The sequence below is a fragment of the Pavona decussata genome, unplaced genomic scaffold, assembly GCF_977016875.1.
Source record: "Pavona decussata unplaced genomic scaffold, jaPavDecu1.1 SCAFFOLD_186, whole genome shotgun sequence".
NCBI classification, from domain to species: domain Eukaryota; kingdom Metazoa; phylum Cnidaria; class Anthozoa; order Scleractinia; family Agariciidae; genus Pavona; species Pavona decussata.
This window is the reverse complement of record NW_028145595.1, coordinates 657,501-675,203: the sequence shown is the minus strand read 5'-3', so window position 1 is coordinate 675,203 and position 17,703 is coordinate 657,501. Positions and strand designations below refer to the sequence as shown.

General features: G+C 39.5%; 1 protein-coding gene across 3 annotated transcripts in view; it reads right to left on the bottom strand.

The window, feature by feature from the left end:
* LOC146462558 (uncharacterized) overlaps nucleotides 1-17,703 on the bottom strand; it is a 29,981-nt gene that overhangs the window by 10,495 nt on the left and 1,783 nt on the right. For 2 of the 3 annotated variants that reach the window (XM_085085265.1, XM_085085266.1), the window contains exons 1-6: nucleotides 14,961-15,425; nucleotides 7,654-8,957; nucleotides 6,402-6,725; nucleotides 4,584-4,955; nucleotides 2,059-2,408; nucleotides 452-482 (exon numbers count right to left, since the gene is read on the bottom strand). In XM_085085265.1, the coding sequence (XP_084941391.1) occupies nucleotides 452-482; nucleotides 2,059-2,408; nucleotides 4,584-4,955; nucleotides 6,402-6,725; nucleotides 7,654-8,957; nucleotides 14,961-15,249 (2,670 nt within the window). In that variant the 5' untranslated portion in view covers nucleotides 15,250-15,425. Of the gene's footprint in view, nucleotides 1-451; nucleotides 483-2,058; nucleotides 2,409-4,583; nucleotides 4,956-6,401; nucleotides 6,726-7,653; nucleotides 8,958-14,960; nucleotides 15,426-17,703 lie in introns of those variants that run through there. The other variant, XM_085085267.1, reaches the window with a different exon arrangement.

The following is a 17,703-nucleotide window of genomic DNA, read 5'->3' as shown; positions in this document are numbered from 1 at the left end:
AGCCGGGGGGGAAACTGTGCCGAGAGGGGAGCTGGCCGAGCTTCAGTGGGCTCGCTTCGCTCGCGATCTTTTCCTACGCCCTATCCGGCTACGAGAGCCTGTTCACAGGCTAATGCTGGGTATCCTGTGATGGACTAGCATCCCATCCAGGGGTAGTAATACTTCTTTTCACTTCATGCTGGGTATCCTGTGATAGAGTAGCATCCCATCATCCAGGGGAAATAGTAATACTCCTAGTTGCTTCATACTGGGTATCCTGTGATGGATTAGCTTCCCATCCAGGGGGGAGTAGTGATACTCCTAGTCACGTCATACTGGGTGTCCTCTTATGGACTAACATCCAATCCAGGGGGAGGGGTCCTTGTTGTTTTTGCTAAAAAGCGTATCTTGGCAACGTTTTGCTCTTGTTTAGCTAAATAAAGTAAATATTGCGGTACAAAAGAACAGTTACCTGAGGTGAACTTGGTTTGGCTTCACTTTCGCTGTATAAAAGAAACAAATGTAACCTTCGTAAATACACAAGCATCTAATTTGATCAAAAAAGAACAAAAACAACAACAAAATAATTAATCCAGATAACTTTTACACGGTTTGGCCTTCCGTGTACAGTAAGAAAAGCATTTTCGACCAGCGAAAACGGATTTTAGGGCACTGGTAGTAACAAGTAGGTTGGTTATCGAAGACACCACCTATCTCATGAACACTACCAACAAAATTTTTATTGGCTTTAAAATTTGACTTGACACAGAAATATTCAGCTAGCAAGAGTCAGCATTGCTGGATAAACAAGAAAAGTGAGGTTTGAATCTCATTGTCATTTTTTACTACTGGTTAGGGTTATATGTTCGGAATGTTGTGCACACAAACACGTGTAGGTAGAATATGCGCTTTATTCTGACTCAGTCAAACCTGATATATCCATGTCATGCGATCGATTGATTGATTGATCAATCAATCAATCAATCAATCAATCAATCAATCAATCAATCAATCGGACAAGGTGTACATTGTAGCAGATGGAGGGGTGTCTATGCAGAACACCATCATATTTGAGGTTGAGGAAGAGGGGTGCAGGCAGAGACCACCATCTATTTTGTGGTTTGGTGGTTACTGTTCGAGTATTAGAAGTCTTTAGTCGGTGCCTCTGTTAAAAGGAGCCGTTTCAGATTTATTCAGATTAATGTACACGGAGCCGTAGATTCATATGTTTTCGTTCTGACTGTGGTTTCGAGTTTCAAGTCTGAAATTAAAGCGATCTGTTGTACGCTGTTGACAGTTTTTTAATATAGGTTTACGGCAATTAGAAATTTGTACAGACGTGTTCATCGAGGGTTACAACCCTTGGCCCTAGAAACAACGAAAACCACAAAAATAGCTAACTGGGTAATCAAGGAAGGCGTGACTAACCGCCGTGACATGTACACCGGATGCTAATTTAAACGACGGAACAATAAAAACAATACAAGTAATCTTCAATATTCTGTTGACATCGTCGTTTTAACGGATCATATTTCACCGGACAAATTTACCTCACTCAGACTTACGTCACTTATCAGAGTGGCTAAATATTTTTGCATTAATTATAATTTATCGTCGTTAGTAAACTCTGAAAGAACCCCGAAGGCCATTACTAGATCATTACGGCCTTAATATTGTTCACATTTTTTGATACCGTTAGATGTCTTTGATTGCCAAAGCTAATGTATATAAACACATAAATTTCAATCAAAAAAGTTTAAATACCGAAAGCTTAGCTGTGACATTCACAACCACAAATCGACTCAGGGATTAAGTCTTAAATCCGTGAAATAACAGTTCGTGGCGTTTGAAATGACCGACTTATTTTCTTCTTAGCGGCATATTGGACTTGCTGTGGCTTGACCTTGCATTCCTTCAACAGTAGTTTATCAGTAGAGGTACGAGTCAATACAATGCAATAACAAGTAAAACGCGATCGTAAAAATTAGAAGTCCGTATCATCGACTTATTTACTTCCTGTCAGGTCAATATACAGTGATATCCACCCCAAGGAGAAAAACAATTCAAGCGGAGGCTCACCTCGGTATCTTCTCATCGGTTGCTTCGTTCCCTTGCCAGTCCAGATTGAGTTTGGTCGGCACCAACGCTTCTTGGTCGGCGAAGCTTTCTCCTTTCATCCAATCATACCGACTGGGTCCTTTTCGTGGTTTTGCTTTCGGTTCCTCAGCCTCGGGAGCAGATTCAGACAAACTGTGAAACACAGTTTTCTGCAGTCGTCCTGGTTGAAAACTACCTGCGCTTTCCCATCTCTGCTCCTCTTCGCTAAGTTTCTCATTTTTCTCCACACCAACTGGCCGACTGGAGCTAAATTTCTCCTCTTCGTCGACATCCATGCCTTCTTCCTCGACGTCTTCTTCCGTTGGATTAAACTACGAGATAAAAATTACTATCCTTCGAGCTGCGTTTCGAAAATGTTTTCATTCAAGCAAGTGAAAACACAGTTAGATTACAGGTCCCCAAGGACATGCGTGCGTAGGGCTATGTAAATTTTGCTCAAGAGTGACTCTCGAAGTCAAAACTGGTGAATACACACTGATTGATATTCGATATTGTTTCACAATGATTTTGGTCGAATATTTAACTAGTACATGTAAGACATTACGCAACAATATTTTATTCAGTCAAGCACGAAGATTCTTGCGCGGTTGACCTTAAAAGATGTTTAATTCATTATATACTTGACAACTTCTTCGATTGATGGCAGTTATTTGACTAGACAATACGATTCTTAAAAAACCTTCAGACCGTGTAAACAGCAATATCAGATGCAAACAAATTCGAATCAGACGTTTTGGAGACTTTGTGCTAATGCGCTGGAAGAATCCAATGCAAAGTCCGAAAACTCAAATTCTCAAAGACAAAAATTGTTTTTGTTTAATTAATTTCAAATTTTGTTATTTTAGGAGTAAGTAGGAAAGGAAGAGGACCTGGTCGTTTGTTAGTCCAATTCAAGGCCTGTCCATTCTTTACTAGACTGTAAAAGCTAAGGGACGCGAATTGTAGAAAACGGGAACTCGCGAGGCGCGAGGTGCGAAGCGTGAAGCGTGGATTCCCCCGCGCAAGCATCGGGCGCGAGTGTCTCTCCCCAGTCTCGCTTCCCACGTGCTCGCTCACTCCAGACTTTCACTTCAAAGACTGCGCCTTGGTACGACTAAAAACTCGAAATATATGGACTGTTTTTGCAGTTAACCTATTGTGTTAAAAAAGGCCTTTATTTCGCGGGTTCTCCTATGGTGAAAACGAGTTTAGTTAACTCTAACCCTCCGTCTCCTAATTCATATACACTGTACCCTATTAGAGACGTCACCCACACGGTCCCTATTTCCAACCTGTCAGCATTGAAAGCCGATGATATTTTATTGTCTGACTATAAAATACTGAAAGGAAGGCCACGCACAACAGCTGAAAGCAACAACCGAAAAATCGGGCAAATTCTGACTTCCTCTTGCTAAAATTAAGATTAGATCATGAACATTTATTTATTCATTTATTTATTTATTTATTTATTTATTTATTTAGCTATTGATCGATATTAAAATCGATTTTTCTTGTCTCTAGAGTGTGGTTATCATTAAAATGGTATTTTACATTTGTGATGAAAACTTCTCCCTTTGCGATTCAAATTCCTTACTCAATCGATATGCAAAGTACTTAACTTTACGCTGAAAGTACAACTTTTATCTAATCTCAAGTATTCAGTTGGCGTTCTGTAGTGACATTTTGTTCTTCTTCCCTGTCGATATTATACATTTTTTTTAACTTTGATGATAAAGGTTAAAGATGTCGAATTATCACTGATAATTTACTGGTAATCACTGTCTACGGTTACTGATCTCCAAAAGAGATAGGAAGACAAAGGTCAGGAGATCAGACACAAAATTAAGCCTCAGCCATAAACATGTAGTCAATGACTTTTAAAAACTAATGCCGCTTGTTTTGTTTATTATGTTCCAACTGTGGATGAAACCCTAACATGTGACCATTCAATGAACTAAATGAAAGCTAATGAGCAGTACTTTCCTGGGGTGCTGTTTAGGTTATGCTGTACCATGAAAGTGGTTTAAACTTTTGAGTCAGTTGATGAAATCCTAAAGTGTGACAATTCAAATGAAAGCTACTGAGCGGTACTTTCCTGTGGTGCTGTTTATTATGCTGTACAAGGTGGTTCTAACGTTTGAGTCTGTGGATGAAATCCTAAAGTGTGACCATTCAAATGAAAGCTACTGAGCAGTACTTTCCTGTGGTGCTGTTTATTATGCTGTACAAAGTGGTTTAAACTTTTGAGTTTGTGGATGAAATCCTCAAGTGTGACCATTCAAATGAAAGCTACTGAGCAGTACTTTACTGTTGTGCTGTTTGTTTTTCGACATTTTACAAAGCTAAATTTAGGATTTTTCTCGGACATATACTCATGGGGTTGGAAGATTAAGCCGAACAATCACTTTTGCTATTTTTGTTTAGCCGGACTGCAACAACAACCCAACAACTTGTCCAATTAACTACCATCCGTTAAAACATACAGCTCAACACAGTTATTTACTCACCGATATCGCCCTGTTATCTCGCACGAGTACTCGCATTGGAGGCACGTCTTCGTCCTCTTCAAAGGACATGACATTTGTTTGCGGCTCGCTGAACGATTCCCACATATCAACCAAGGAGCGTCGCTTTTCTTTTATCGTCATCTCTTTCTCTGGTTCATCGATTCGCGGCTTTTCTTGCACGTCGCTGCTCGACTGTTTCTTAGCCTTGAGCTCTTGGGCAGCCCTCCGCTGATTTTCTTCGATTCTTCGCTTTCGTTCTTCGTGCTCCCTCTCGCGGCGTTTTCTGTCTTCCTCGGCTGTGCTGCTTAAGCGCGCTTTGTTATCCCAAGTCGAGATCGACTCGATCACCGGTGAAGTCATGCCTGAATCCACCTACAACAGCCAGATTACATAAAGATATTTGAGGAAAACTTTCAATAGTGATGCTGCTTGCAATCAATTGAATGCAGAGTGCAGGAAAACGGGACTGGTGAATACCTACACAAGCCTCAGTAACGCATTATGCAGATTACCTGGCACCAGCAAAGTACTTAAACATGCATCGAATTTAGGTGCCTATTGTGTTAACCTGGCATGCGCTAATTGAAGTTGCATTGTATTGGATAATAGAAGGCAGCGGAGGTATAGAATAAACAAATGATCTGGTTTCGACACTTGAAAAATCAGCGACTGGTAGCATTATTTTGAACCCAGAAGTGGGATTGAACCATTTTTGATTGATAAACGTGATTGAACTTGCGTGATATTGGGGAACTTTGTCCCGTCCAATTGTTGTCTTGTTGTATATGCGCCGAGACGGACGGAAAGAAAGAACAACACAACTAAGAATTACAGTCGAACCTGTACTAAGCGGTCACCATCTGAATACACGTCAAACACAATAAAAACGGCATTTTATATAACATTCGATAACCTGGGTCCGGTTGTTCGAAAGCCGATATTGACGCTAATCTACGATTAAAAGTTAATCGAGGTTTTCATCTCGCTCTTTAAAAGTGGTTTTAAGCCCTTATTTCAAGCTAAAGGTAAAGAAAAGTCTAAGTCAAAACTGACGGAAAAAAACCTTTTGGAAGAATCTTTACCGATTAGTAATTAAACTCGAATGAAAGTTCACGTTGATCCAGGATTAGCTTAATCGGGCTTTAAACAACTGGGCCCTGGGGCCCGTTTCTCGAAAGTACCGGTAAGTTACCGGGCCCGATAAGTGTCTTTGGTGATAAATGTTTCATAACAGAGGTCCATTTTTGTTAGCTTTGAATACTAAATTTTAAAATCTTATAATCCTATGAAAATATTGGCCAAGTACCATGTCTGTAATCATTGTGTAATCGGTGAAAAAACATTTAAAAATATACTTATCGGGTCCGGTAAGTTACCGGGACTTTCGAGAAACGCGCCCCTGGTGTACAGTTTATGTACAAAAGAGCTCACGAAATCACTTACTTGGTTTACAAACTGCAGCGATAAAATGGAATGACAAAGAGAACATGGTATAGAAACGGACTAATACAACATTAACACCAACATCCAACAGTCAGTATTGTAGGTCTTTAGAAATTCAATTGTCTGGCACGCTATTTTTTTACCATATTTACCGTACCATTGTTACCATGTTTGAGACTTAGTAAAGGGTGACCACGGCCGCTTAATAGTCTTAATAGAGGTGACCGTTTAATAGAGGCCAAAATTACAGTAATTAAGGGACGGAGAGTGGTTGTGGTGGATAATACTATCACTATTCACCGCGACCGACTGAGGTAAATATCGTTTAGTTCATACTATGCGCAAAAGGGAATTATAATAAAACATTTTGCGTACCTCGTCATCAAGATCCAAAATATTAACTGGAGTACTCTGGACTTTCTCTTTCTGTGTAACAGTAATGGGTGCTTCTATCTCCACCAACTTAAAAGGTTTTGGGAATGTCTCCCCCTCAGTGCTGTCTGCCCTCTTTCTGAATTCCCTAGGGGTATCTTTGTCTTGCACGGATGGACCGTCTGTCGAGTCATCATCGTCCCAGCTCATCAAGTCTACTGGACCTGCTTCAACCGGTTTTACTTGCGTCACGAAAACATCATCTGATTTGTCGGTTGTATCTACCGGGATCGTCAAAGGTTCCTCCTTCGTTTCTGTCTTTGGAACCTAATGGGAAAAATTACTTAACGTTACTTAAAAGGGAAGTATGACGGGATTTTGACTTTTTATCGTGAAAATGGTGCGACAACACCTTCACTTAGTTACAAAATAATTCTAGAACATGAAGAAAAAGAAATCAACTGAACTTTTGAAAGGAACAACTCATGACCTGCTCTAGTGAATTTTGGGAACGAAAACGCAAGAACTTGAAAACAGTTAGCCTAATTTTTTTTCAAGTTGCAGTCCATTCTAACCCAGTCCATCTGTGGCCAGAGACACTCATCGATAGTCTTAGTACACTGGAGTGACAATCTACAATAAATTTGAGCGATACTTTTACGTTTCTGTTGATAAAAAACGTTTTGGAGTTTTTGATATAAAACCAAATTTCCGCGGCACTGCCCCTTCAACGGAAAAAAGACAGCGCAAAAAAGTGAGAGACAAAAAAGCGCACGGCAAAAAAATTTCCAAGGCCATTATTGAGTTTTCTGAAGAAAAGGAAAAACAATAAGTCCCGAAATTTATTTATGCCAGAAAATAAACAGAGATCGTACTTTCTCTGCTTCCATAATGGTTTGATAGCAACCGCAAGATATTTTGAGGAAGTCTTGTGTTTTGGAATCACATTTCTCGCTCTCCCGCTGAATGTTCACTTGTTCAACCTCAGTTATGTAATCTATATAGCTCTATATACGTAGACTGCAATTCCATATTGCCACGTGAGACGGCCTAGCTTACGAACTCGTATACAACATTTGACATGCGCAAAAATCAACGCGTTCGCCGCCCGACGCATCACAAATACCCGCGTGTTTGGGGATTCGCACCTTCCGCTAGGAATTTTAAGAGAAACGAAATGACTGTTATGCAGTATAACTCTATGAAAACAAGAAAAGTGTCTTCTACTACTGAACTCCCAACTGTTTTATCCTACCTTAGCGGAACCTGGACTGGGCCCACTTCGATCAGGATCCGAAGCGTTTTCTTCACCTAGCGAAGGCTTATTCATGCTCAACTTCTCTGCAGTTAATCGGCGTTTATTTCTTTCACTTCGGCTTCGTTGCTTCTTCGCTGTGTCGTCCCCAGAGCTTCTCGGGCTCTCGGGTTCCTCTCGCGGAGAGGAAACATCCTTCTTTTCATCTGCGGGCTCTTCTTTCTTTTCCGATTCCATTGATGGCCCACGAAGAAGCAGCCTTTCTCGTCTTTTCTCCATTTCACGGATCTTCTCCTCTAACGATTCTTCTGAAGTTGCTCTTGTCGTCCGCTGCTTTGAAGGATCGCTCTTCTTTCGTTCCATCGATTCTTGCTCGAATTTCTTGCGACCTTCCTCAAATTTTGCCTTCATTACATCGCCGGCTTTCTTCAGATTCTCGTCGTCTCCTTCGTCGCTTCTCGACTTGTTTTTGCCATCTATCATAAAACTCTGTTCCGTTCGCACTGTCTCCGTCGGCACCTGTTCTTCAGACGCGTTGTCTGGTTTCGAGGAAGAATCTTTCGCCTCAGTAGGTTTCCCACGCTTGTCGTCGGAGCGGGGACGAAAACGATACTCCACTCTCTCGGTTTTAGTCGGACTCACGGCGCCTTCTTGGTCTTCAGTTTCCGACTTTTTCCTATAACACCCCGTTTCTGGATCATACACCATCATTTTGCGACTCTTGGTCCTCGCGCTCAACTCTTTTTCGCCAACAACACCTGCCATTTCGTCTGAATCTGTCTGAGATGAAATGTTATTCAAAGGAGAGCTTTCCTTCACAGATTCAACAGCTGGGATAATAACTTCAGTTCTATACTTTGTAATGATTTCAGGACTTAAAGGTAGGTTAACCTGTTTCGTCAGTTCACTCCTTGAATGTTGGGTGTCCTGTTTTGTCCTATCGGCTTCCAACAACTTTTCTTCCCTCAACAATCTCTCAGCTTCTTGCCGAATATAATCTCGTTTTTCCTTTTCCTCTTGAATGCGCTCTTCTGCTTGGCGTCTTAATTCCTCCTCTCTATGTTGCTCTGCTTTTAGCTTACTCTCAATCTCTTTCTTTAACTCCGCGGCTCTCTGTTGTTCCTCGAGTAGCCTTTTCTCGGCTTCTCGTCGGATCTCCTCCTGTCGTTCTCGGTATTGCTCGAACCTTTGTTCGGCTTCTTGTCGGATTCGTTCCTCACGATCTTGGATCTCTTTTATCTTGTTTTCAGCCTCTTTTCGGATCTCCTCTTCCCGGCGAACCTGATAATTGGTGACGCGATCGTCTGAAACGGAATGAAATGAAATATAATTGTGAGTCTCCATTTCTGAGAAATTTATTATGAAGGAAAAGTATTAAACACATGCAGACGCATCTGTAAGGGTCTTCTTGTACGGCAAAATAAATAGCGCCGCAGTTAAGTACTGCTCTGTAGCTTTCATTTCAATGGTCATACTTTAGGATTTCAACGCAGACTCAAAAGCTATAACCACCTTGTACAGCATAATAAACAGCACCACAGGAATGTACTACTCAGTAGCTTCCATTTCAATGCTCATACTTTAGAATTCCGACGCAGACTCAAATCTAGAACCACCTTTACATCATTATAACCACTGAGTACCACAGGAAAGTACTTCTTGATAAAAGGCTTCACATTTAGTTTTTGCAGTTTAGGCTGTCATCGAAAGCAACTTCAAAGTTAGAGCCACACCTGGACCGCTCAACACAACGGGTGGCACAAACATCAACCATCTAAAAACTTGAGTGCATTTGAGAGACATTTGTGTCACGCTCACAAATAGAAACAAGCGAGGCAAGGAATGACTAATTTATGACAAACATCCTTGAGGAGCCAAGCTAGTTAGTAACTTAACCCCAAAGTAATGAATAGCATAATGAGGTCAAGTCAGGTAAACGTTAAGTAACCCAAACACTGTAATTAAGGGTACTTTGTACGAGGTGGCTCCAGTTTTCAGTTCCTCAGTTGTGACCATTCATGAAATGAAAGCTATAGACCGTCACTGTCTTTGCCGTTTATCACGACGGTGAAAGGATTTTTCAAACTTTTGAGTTTGTGGACGAAAGCCAAGAGTGTGAACATCAGGTGGAGAACTTCGCGTGGTGCTGTTTATTACGCTGTACAAGTTGGTGCTAACTTTTGATTCTATGGATCAAATCCTAAAGTGTGACCATTCAAATAAAAGCTATTGAGCAGTACTTTCCTGTAGTATTGTTAATTATGCTGTACAAGGTGATTCTATCTTTTGAGTCTGTGGATGAAATCCTAAAGTGTGACCATTCAAATAAAAGCTACTGAGTAATAGTTCCATGCGGTGCTTTAAATACGCTGTCAAAGGTTGGTTCGTAGCCGGTAAGAAATCCCAGAGTTTTTCTACTTCGACGGATAATACTTTCCTGTGGTGCTGTTTATACAAGGTGGTTCTAACTATTACCCTGCACAAGGTGGTTCAACCTTTCGAGTCCGTGGATGGAATCCTTAGGTGTGAACATCTAAATACTAACGTTCGACCAGTCTTTTCTTGTGGTGTTGTTTGCAAAATGATAGTCGACTTGAGGAAATTCTAGTTGTTTCACAAGACTCATTGGCAAGATGTAAATTAACATGATTACAGATTTGTCCCATACCGAGTTCATTAATAGTATCGTTCAAAGTTGAGTCGTTAACCTTCCATAGACTAAAACAGTGTCAGGAATGAAATAATTTCGCATCAACACGAGCTGGATCAAAAATAACTTTGATTAATCTGAATATTCATTGACTGGGTTGTAAACGCCCCAAACAGAGTTACATAAATTATACATATCTCTACGTCTTCCTTTTCTCTGTAATGCTGAGTTAAAACTGGTATGTTGTGGTGTCAAATTTCTAAAGGCAAGAACGACAATTTGCATGATTCATGACGATTTAAGTTAAGCTTGTTTGGAAAAAAGTCTTGTACAGTCCTGCAAGTTCGCTTTGCAGCTCGCATAAAATAGCTAGACCAGCCTTCCTTGTTAAGAACAATGACAATACAGTGAAATATGCCCTACTGTAGGCCTGATTCCAGTTTGCAAACCTTTCCTTCCCAAGTGATAACAAATTTCTCATGTTTTGCGATTACCCACGTAAAAGATTCGTTTTCTCAAACTTACTATACTTCAAATATTTCTCCACGAGAAATGGTCTAGCTCAAATCGAAACTATTTCCAAAGTTGCGAACGATTTCAAACACGATGCATGATAATTCCACGCTGCTTTATTTAAGGCTTGTCGGACTAGAAAAAATATGTATAGTCACGTAGACAGAATTCTTGTGATTAAAACAGTTTAGAATATGATAATCCCCGCTACATGGATAATCTTTTAAGAACTTTGGAAAGAACGGAAGACTAACAAAAATTGTGAATTATTAAATAGCAGAGAAACTTGTTAGGTCTTGACCGACCCAGATGATTCTCACATTTGGCTGTCAAATCTTCAAGGAAAAATTTGCAGTTTAAACCACTTTGTGTATACTTACTGACTACAGCGTGACTTCTGAAGTTTGAAAGGTTGATTTTCTTCTTGGATCTCTTAAAGTTTTACCAGAGCTGTTGAAAACTATCCGAGGTGGTTAACAAAAGTCGAAAGTTTCAAATACCACCAAAACATTTACACATGCAGCTGCTGGGGTATGTAAATCGTAACAATGCGACGCGAACTCCACGGATACGAGGATTTGCCGACACAGAGTACACGTCAAAACATCATTCTTTATTTCAGCATGAGAGGGAGATATCATAAGTCATTTGCATGTCACAAGATGTTTTGGTGTCGTTAACAAATATCACACTGACCAATGAAAAACAAAAAAAACATAAGTAGAGGTGATTTGAGCAATGAATAATTCACATTTGCCGGAGGCTAGATTTTGCAGGAAACAACGATTCTTTGCAACGAAACTTTGGCCGAGAAATGTTTCCATTACACTTTGAAATAGTAGTGCAAATTCGAGAAAAAAAAAAGCTTTTAAAGCGACCGGGCTATTGAGAGTTCCTGAAACGTGCATGAGACGACCAAAAAGATATTTACTCGGTGAATGATTAACTATTGTTGCGAGTTTGTTTTGAAAACAGCTTGGGGGTGCAATTTTTAATTTTTTTTCATCTGAAAACACCTGGATTTTTTTTCCTTTTCTCATCGCGGAAACAGCAGTACGAAAATGACACACAGACCAAACTAAACTCATCTGCAATTACATTCAGACACAAGTAATAACAAAATCGACACGAGAAACTTAAGTTATTCTTGTCAAATTCAATGTAATTAAGTTCCTTAACCAATTGTAATTTAACAATATCATGCGTCATGGTAGGTCTTCACTTAAGCTAACTGTTATGTTAGTCCGTTGAAAATGAATTTGATATTAATATTAAAATCTCCCTTGACAGAGGGTATTAACTTTTGCAGTTTGTTTCACCTTTAAATGAAAACAAATCACTAATTATGGCGCACGAAATATATAGCAGGCAAGAAATTGAGAGGTTAAAGCCTTGCCACAAAGTCCAAAGGTTCAAATTGGAAACTCACCCCAACTTAATTATGGAAAACCTTGCTACAAAACACAGCACCACAGGAAAGTATACCTCAATACTTTTCATCTCATTACTCACAGTTAAGGAGTTTATTCACAGGATCAAGAGGATTAGAATCATCTTGTACACCACAATGATAAGCACCACATGAATGTACTGTTCGATAATTAGCTTTCGTTTGAAGGATTTTACTCAAAAGTTAGAACCACCTTGTACAGCAGAATAAACAGCACAACACAGGAAAGTACTGCTCAGTAGCTTTCATTTGAATGGTCACACTTTAGGATTTCACCCACAGACTCAAAAGTTAGAACCACCTTGTAAAGCATAATAAACAGCACAACACAGGAAAGTACTGCTCAGTAGCTTTCATTTGAATGGTCGCACTTTAGGATTTCATCCACAGACTTAAACGTTAGAACCACCTTTTACAACCTAATAAACTACCCCATAGGAAAGTACTGCTCCGTAACTTTTATTAGCGTAGAAGAGTTGAAAGGAGTTTTTAACAATACCCACGATTTAGAGCTTGTAATTTTTACCTTAAAAATAGCCAATTCAAATGAGCGCAAATTAGTTAGCCCGGAAATCCATCTTTGTAAAACCTTACAAAACATTTGTTATTTTAATAATAAACACAATAATTACAATTACAATAAGAAGAACTCCGAAAATACTCGGAATCTTTACGACTATATGTTTGGCGTGTTAAAAGGCAAGCTTGGAGCAAGACTCACAGTGTGAGGAAAAAAATGTGAGACTATGGAAAAGAGAAAAAAAAGCGATCGTTTTACACTTTTTTGCAACCTTAAAAAAACGGTTGCCGAAGGGGACAAATAATAGCAGAAGTAAAAATAGAGCAGGCTAGGTTGTGATGAATTCCGTCTAATTAACCTCGGTAGTTGATTTCTGAAGTCAAGTAAGCTTACCGTGCTCTTCAATAGATATTCGGCGTGGTCTAATGCAAATAAACGTCTCTCATTGGCTGAATCGTTCATGGACAATTTAAACTGCAGTTACTCAACGACGGCGAATAGCATGCATGTTCTTGAAGTAAATTTCTTTTGATGATTTAGTAAACGTGGCATTGACAATTAGATAACTCGTTCTTAATTAACGTGCGTGTTATGCTTATAATCTCATTATCGCGCATGCTACATCCTTAGAATTGATGTTTGCTTTATTGCTTCAATCATCGCAAGTGTACTTAAACCATTAACCCTTTTTAAGTTCCAATCAACTAGCACTGTGTCCTCACTCGCTCTCACTGACAATTTGTCAAAAACAATTTTAAAGGCATTTTATCTTCCGTGATCATTTCCTGTATTCTCATCACCGGTAAGTTTGATCACGTATATTGTTAGGAGAAGTTGCATGTTGGTCACGCACTGGGGCTTATGATGAGGGTTAAGTGTCTTATACGTGAGTAACAGCACGTTCGGATACGCCTCGTAGGAAATGTTTCAGACGCAATTGTGAATAAAATTTCGTGCCACATAAATTCGGCACGGCTTATGTTAGGTATTGAAGCCTTATGTGTTACACGGCACAAAAGAGAACAGATTGAGTGAGAATGCACACCCAGTGGTCTACATTCAAATTCTCCTCGATTGAAATTGAAATTTATTCAAAGTCGGTTGGAAATGAAAATCGGATAAAGCAACTAATTAGCAAGAGGAAATTGCTTTCATATAAAATAAATGTTCACAGACAAGTAAACAGGATTAGTAAAAGTTGACAGATGTGCTTTTTTATGCTGAAAGGTTTAAAAAAACAAACGCTCAGAAACTTTGGTGGTAAAAATTCAAACAACCTTCATAAGTAACTTCTAATGGAATGAACCGCAAACTGAATAAAGTACCGTTCTTGCGTTAAATTTATTCCTCTTCAAACCTACTTTAAATGCAGTGGTCAAATTTCACACACGGAATTATGCATGTTTAGACCAAAAACACTCATTTTGTGAAAATTAAATTAAGTTTCTAAACGTATTTTAACTTCGATCACTTAAATTTGCTACAGAAGTTAGACTTTAAAAAGCGCTGTTGTCATAACATGGATCGTAAGTGCCTTGAACAAAAATGTAAACAGAAAATCCTTATAAGATACATTTTAATTTAATATCACGTCTGAAATTGTGTTAACTCTGACAGATTTTCAAATCTTGTGTACATTTAAAGACTGAGATGAAGTTAAAAGTGAATAAATCGTGTATATATAAAATTGGCGAAATTTGAAAAGGATTGAAACAAGCTTTACATAATAGGTTAACTTTTTCCCACGTGAATCGACGCTTTTGTGAAAGTATACGCTTCACTACAGACAAATTATTGCCTTTCTGTCTAAGCATTTGTCCGACAAGTATTCAAGTGTGTCGATGCTTTTGAAAATTAAATCGTACAGCGTTAAACCCAAACGCTGGTTAAACCGAAGAAAATAACTTGCGAATGATATCTGATCCTAACTATACACTCGTACCCACCGGTCTGTAAATACCGTATCACACGAATAAGTTCATCCCACGAACAATATTTTATTGGTGGGTTTCGGTGATGGGAAATAAACAAAGGTATCCAGTGGGGAGGAATCTGTGGTTGTAAACGCACAAATAGTCGAATGATCTGGCAGCGAAACTCTTACAAATACCCGATGTTTTCGATCAAGGCAGTCGCGATTTCTACATGAATAATAATTCGAATTAAACCCATACCTGTTATGATATTGTACTCTCGTTTTCGGACGGGAATGCCTCGTCGCTCAAAGCTACTCCATTGTCGAAGTAGATGGTGGAAGCAAGCTACACACACGACTGCTCGTCCGAGCAAGTCCAGCTGGGTTTTCGATCCCTGCAACTCGGCCAGAACCGGAAAAAATGGTCCTTTAGGTTGCTCCTTTGCAAACAGCCTCTTTTCAAATCCATTAGTCGAGTTATTACAGAACGTGCAGAGAGAGAAAACCATTTCTCCGTTACTGGTTGACTGTTGCTCCGAATTTGCCATATTATTTAGTAGCCATCTACTTATAACTCCACAGATTTCTTGTTTCTAGAATCTTCACGGAATACGTCCTTTCTACCACAAGCTCGACGATACAGTCTCCCTTAAAAGCGACTCATTTTCGCATCTTAATCGCATCAAAACAACACCGGTAAGATTGAGCAAACTTCATTGTATAGTTTGTATTTACAATGGAAAGCCCGTGACAGGCAGATAAACGTGTGCAAATCATATGCAAAGCCTGGCTAATTTATGCGGCTATAAAACAGAATCACTCCAATTAGACTACGAGAGGGAGGCGCGAAAACATGTCTTATTGGCTAATACGGAATGTTTGTTTTCTCAGTTCACGCCACGCAGACACAATGAACTCAACAACGTGGAGTCTTTTAACCGTGTTTGAACAAAAGAAAAGACAAAAAAAAAAAAAGAAAAATTGTCACGGATATTTATTTCACAATAAATTTGCTAGAAAAAAACACCATATTAACAAGCTCCTCGCGTCGTTTGATTGGTAACTAGGGATTTTATGCACAAAGTTTAAACCACCTTGTACAGCTAGCATAACAAACAGCACCAAAGGAAAGCACTGATCAGTAGCTTTTATTTCTATTATTCACCTCTGATAGAGTTTCATTGCGCAGACTCAGCAGTGCCGGTGAAGTCATAACCCACTTTACAACATTGTTGAGGATTTGACGAGAACTTAGTGGTAAAATGGTTTCTTTCAACTGAGGTTTCATAAAACTTTCGTTTGTTTTTTTTTTTCCATTTCGTCAGAAGTAAAAGATTAGTAAATGCACAAAAGAAATGATAGAATAATTTGATTTAAAAATACGCATGTATAGATAGGAGCTAATGAACTCAATGACATTTAATTAAAAACTACCAGACGAAAACCATTGTTTAAATTATAGGTTTACAGTAGGACTTTCTAGGAGACTGCGTTGTTTATGGTCAGCAATGACTGACGCATAGTCACGCTAAAAAAGAGCACAAAATTAAAAGCTTCCTCAGCTGCGGATGGCCAAGATGGCCGTTGATTACAACTTGAAAATTTCACCGCCAAAAATATAGTGCTTTCCGTGGGAGATACTAAGTGGTATTTCTAGTTCAACAAAGTTCCCCCCCTCCCCACCCACCAAAAAAGTGAAATTTCTCGCGACATCACAGGCATCCTTGAAACCAATGTCCAAATTACAAGTGGCCGTTGAATGATGCAAAGCCAATAGTGTCTGTTCCCCTTTCCTTTTCGAAGGGCGTTCGTCCGAAGGAACTCGGTTGTAGTCTACCAGCCATTGTGTTCTCTAAGGGACCCTTGTATTGTAGCGTGTTTCATTAGTATTGTGATAAGAACCACCTGCCGCGATTTTCAATAACACGCGAACTCTGGAGTTGAAGACCACTGACTTAAAGACTGTTTTTAAAACTGTAATATTGCACTCGATAACAACTACGAAAATCAGGACATTTTGCAATTCTCCCCCCAAAATATACGAAGACCGAGCCTTCACCGATGTTAACCGAAAAAGATGAACCTGTTGAAATCGATATACACCAAACTTAAATTTGCTTCCTTGGAAAGTAATACAGATAATCTACGGCAGGGTAAAACTTTGTCACTAGTCTAGTCTGAATTACAGATTTCGCGTTTTATTATAACGAGCAGTAAGCTTTTCGCGCAAAGCTTGTTTGCAAAGAGCCTTCAGTTCGTTTACCTGCTCTTAAATTGTGGTATCGTCTTACTTCACTAACAACCCGGAAATGGTCTGTCGAGCGGTCGTCTTTGAGATTGGCATAAAAGGGGCCAGGTCACACGGTAAGCCTGCGCATTAAGTGCAAGAAAAATCTGTCAAAATTCTATTGTTCTTCACTGTAACTGATATGAATCTGAGCGCGCAAGAGGTCGGCGTGATCACGTACAAATGGCTGTAACACGGCGCTTGTGATAATTACAACAAAAACCGATAACTTCTTACATTGTGGATTGCTTTGATTGCAATCATCAAATTTTAGTGTTTTTTTCCTAAACATAAATTTATCAAAACCATTTTAGGTTTTTCAGTGACGGTAACTGAAGTCAAAGCGAAGAACGTGTACGTGCTACTTTTGGCCAACTCTCTGACATAAGCACCCGCAAACAGTTAGATTAACTTTGACCTTGTCACAATTTCCAAAGACAGCTTCACTAATAATTTTGACAGACTCTGGTGGAGGATTAAGACTTCAACAAAGTAAAACTAGCATGAAATACACCACGATGGATTGAGATTCACAAAGTGAAATTACCGAATTTTGAAATGAGAGAAAATGGCGGATGTCGGGCGCAGTTGAGATGCGCAAGGCACTGTGGGTGGCAGGGATCCTCTAACGCGCATCAATAATGTGCAATCAAACTTTGTACGAGTCAAATCAACATCCACATTACTTCGGCCCTGTTAGTCTGCCTGGAAGACC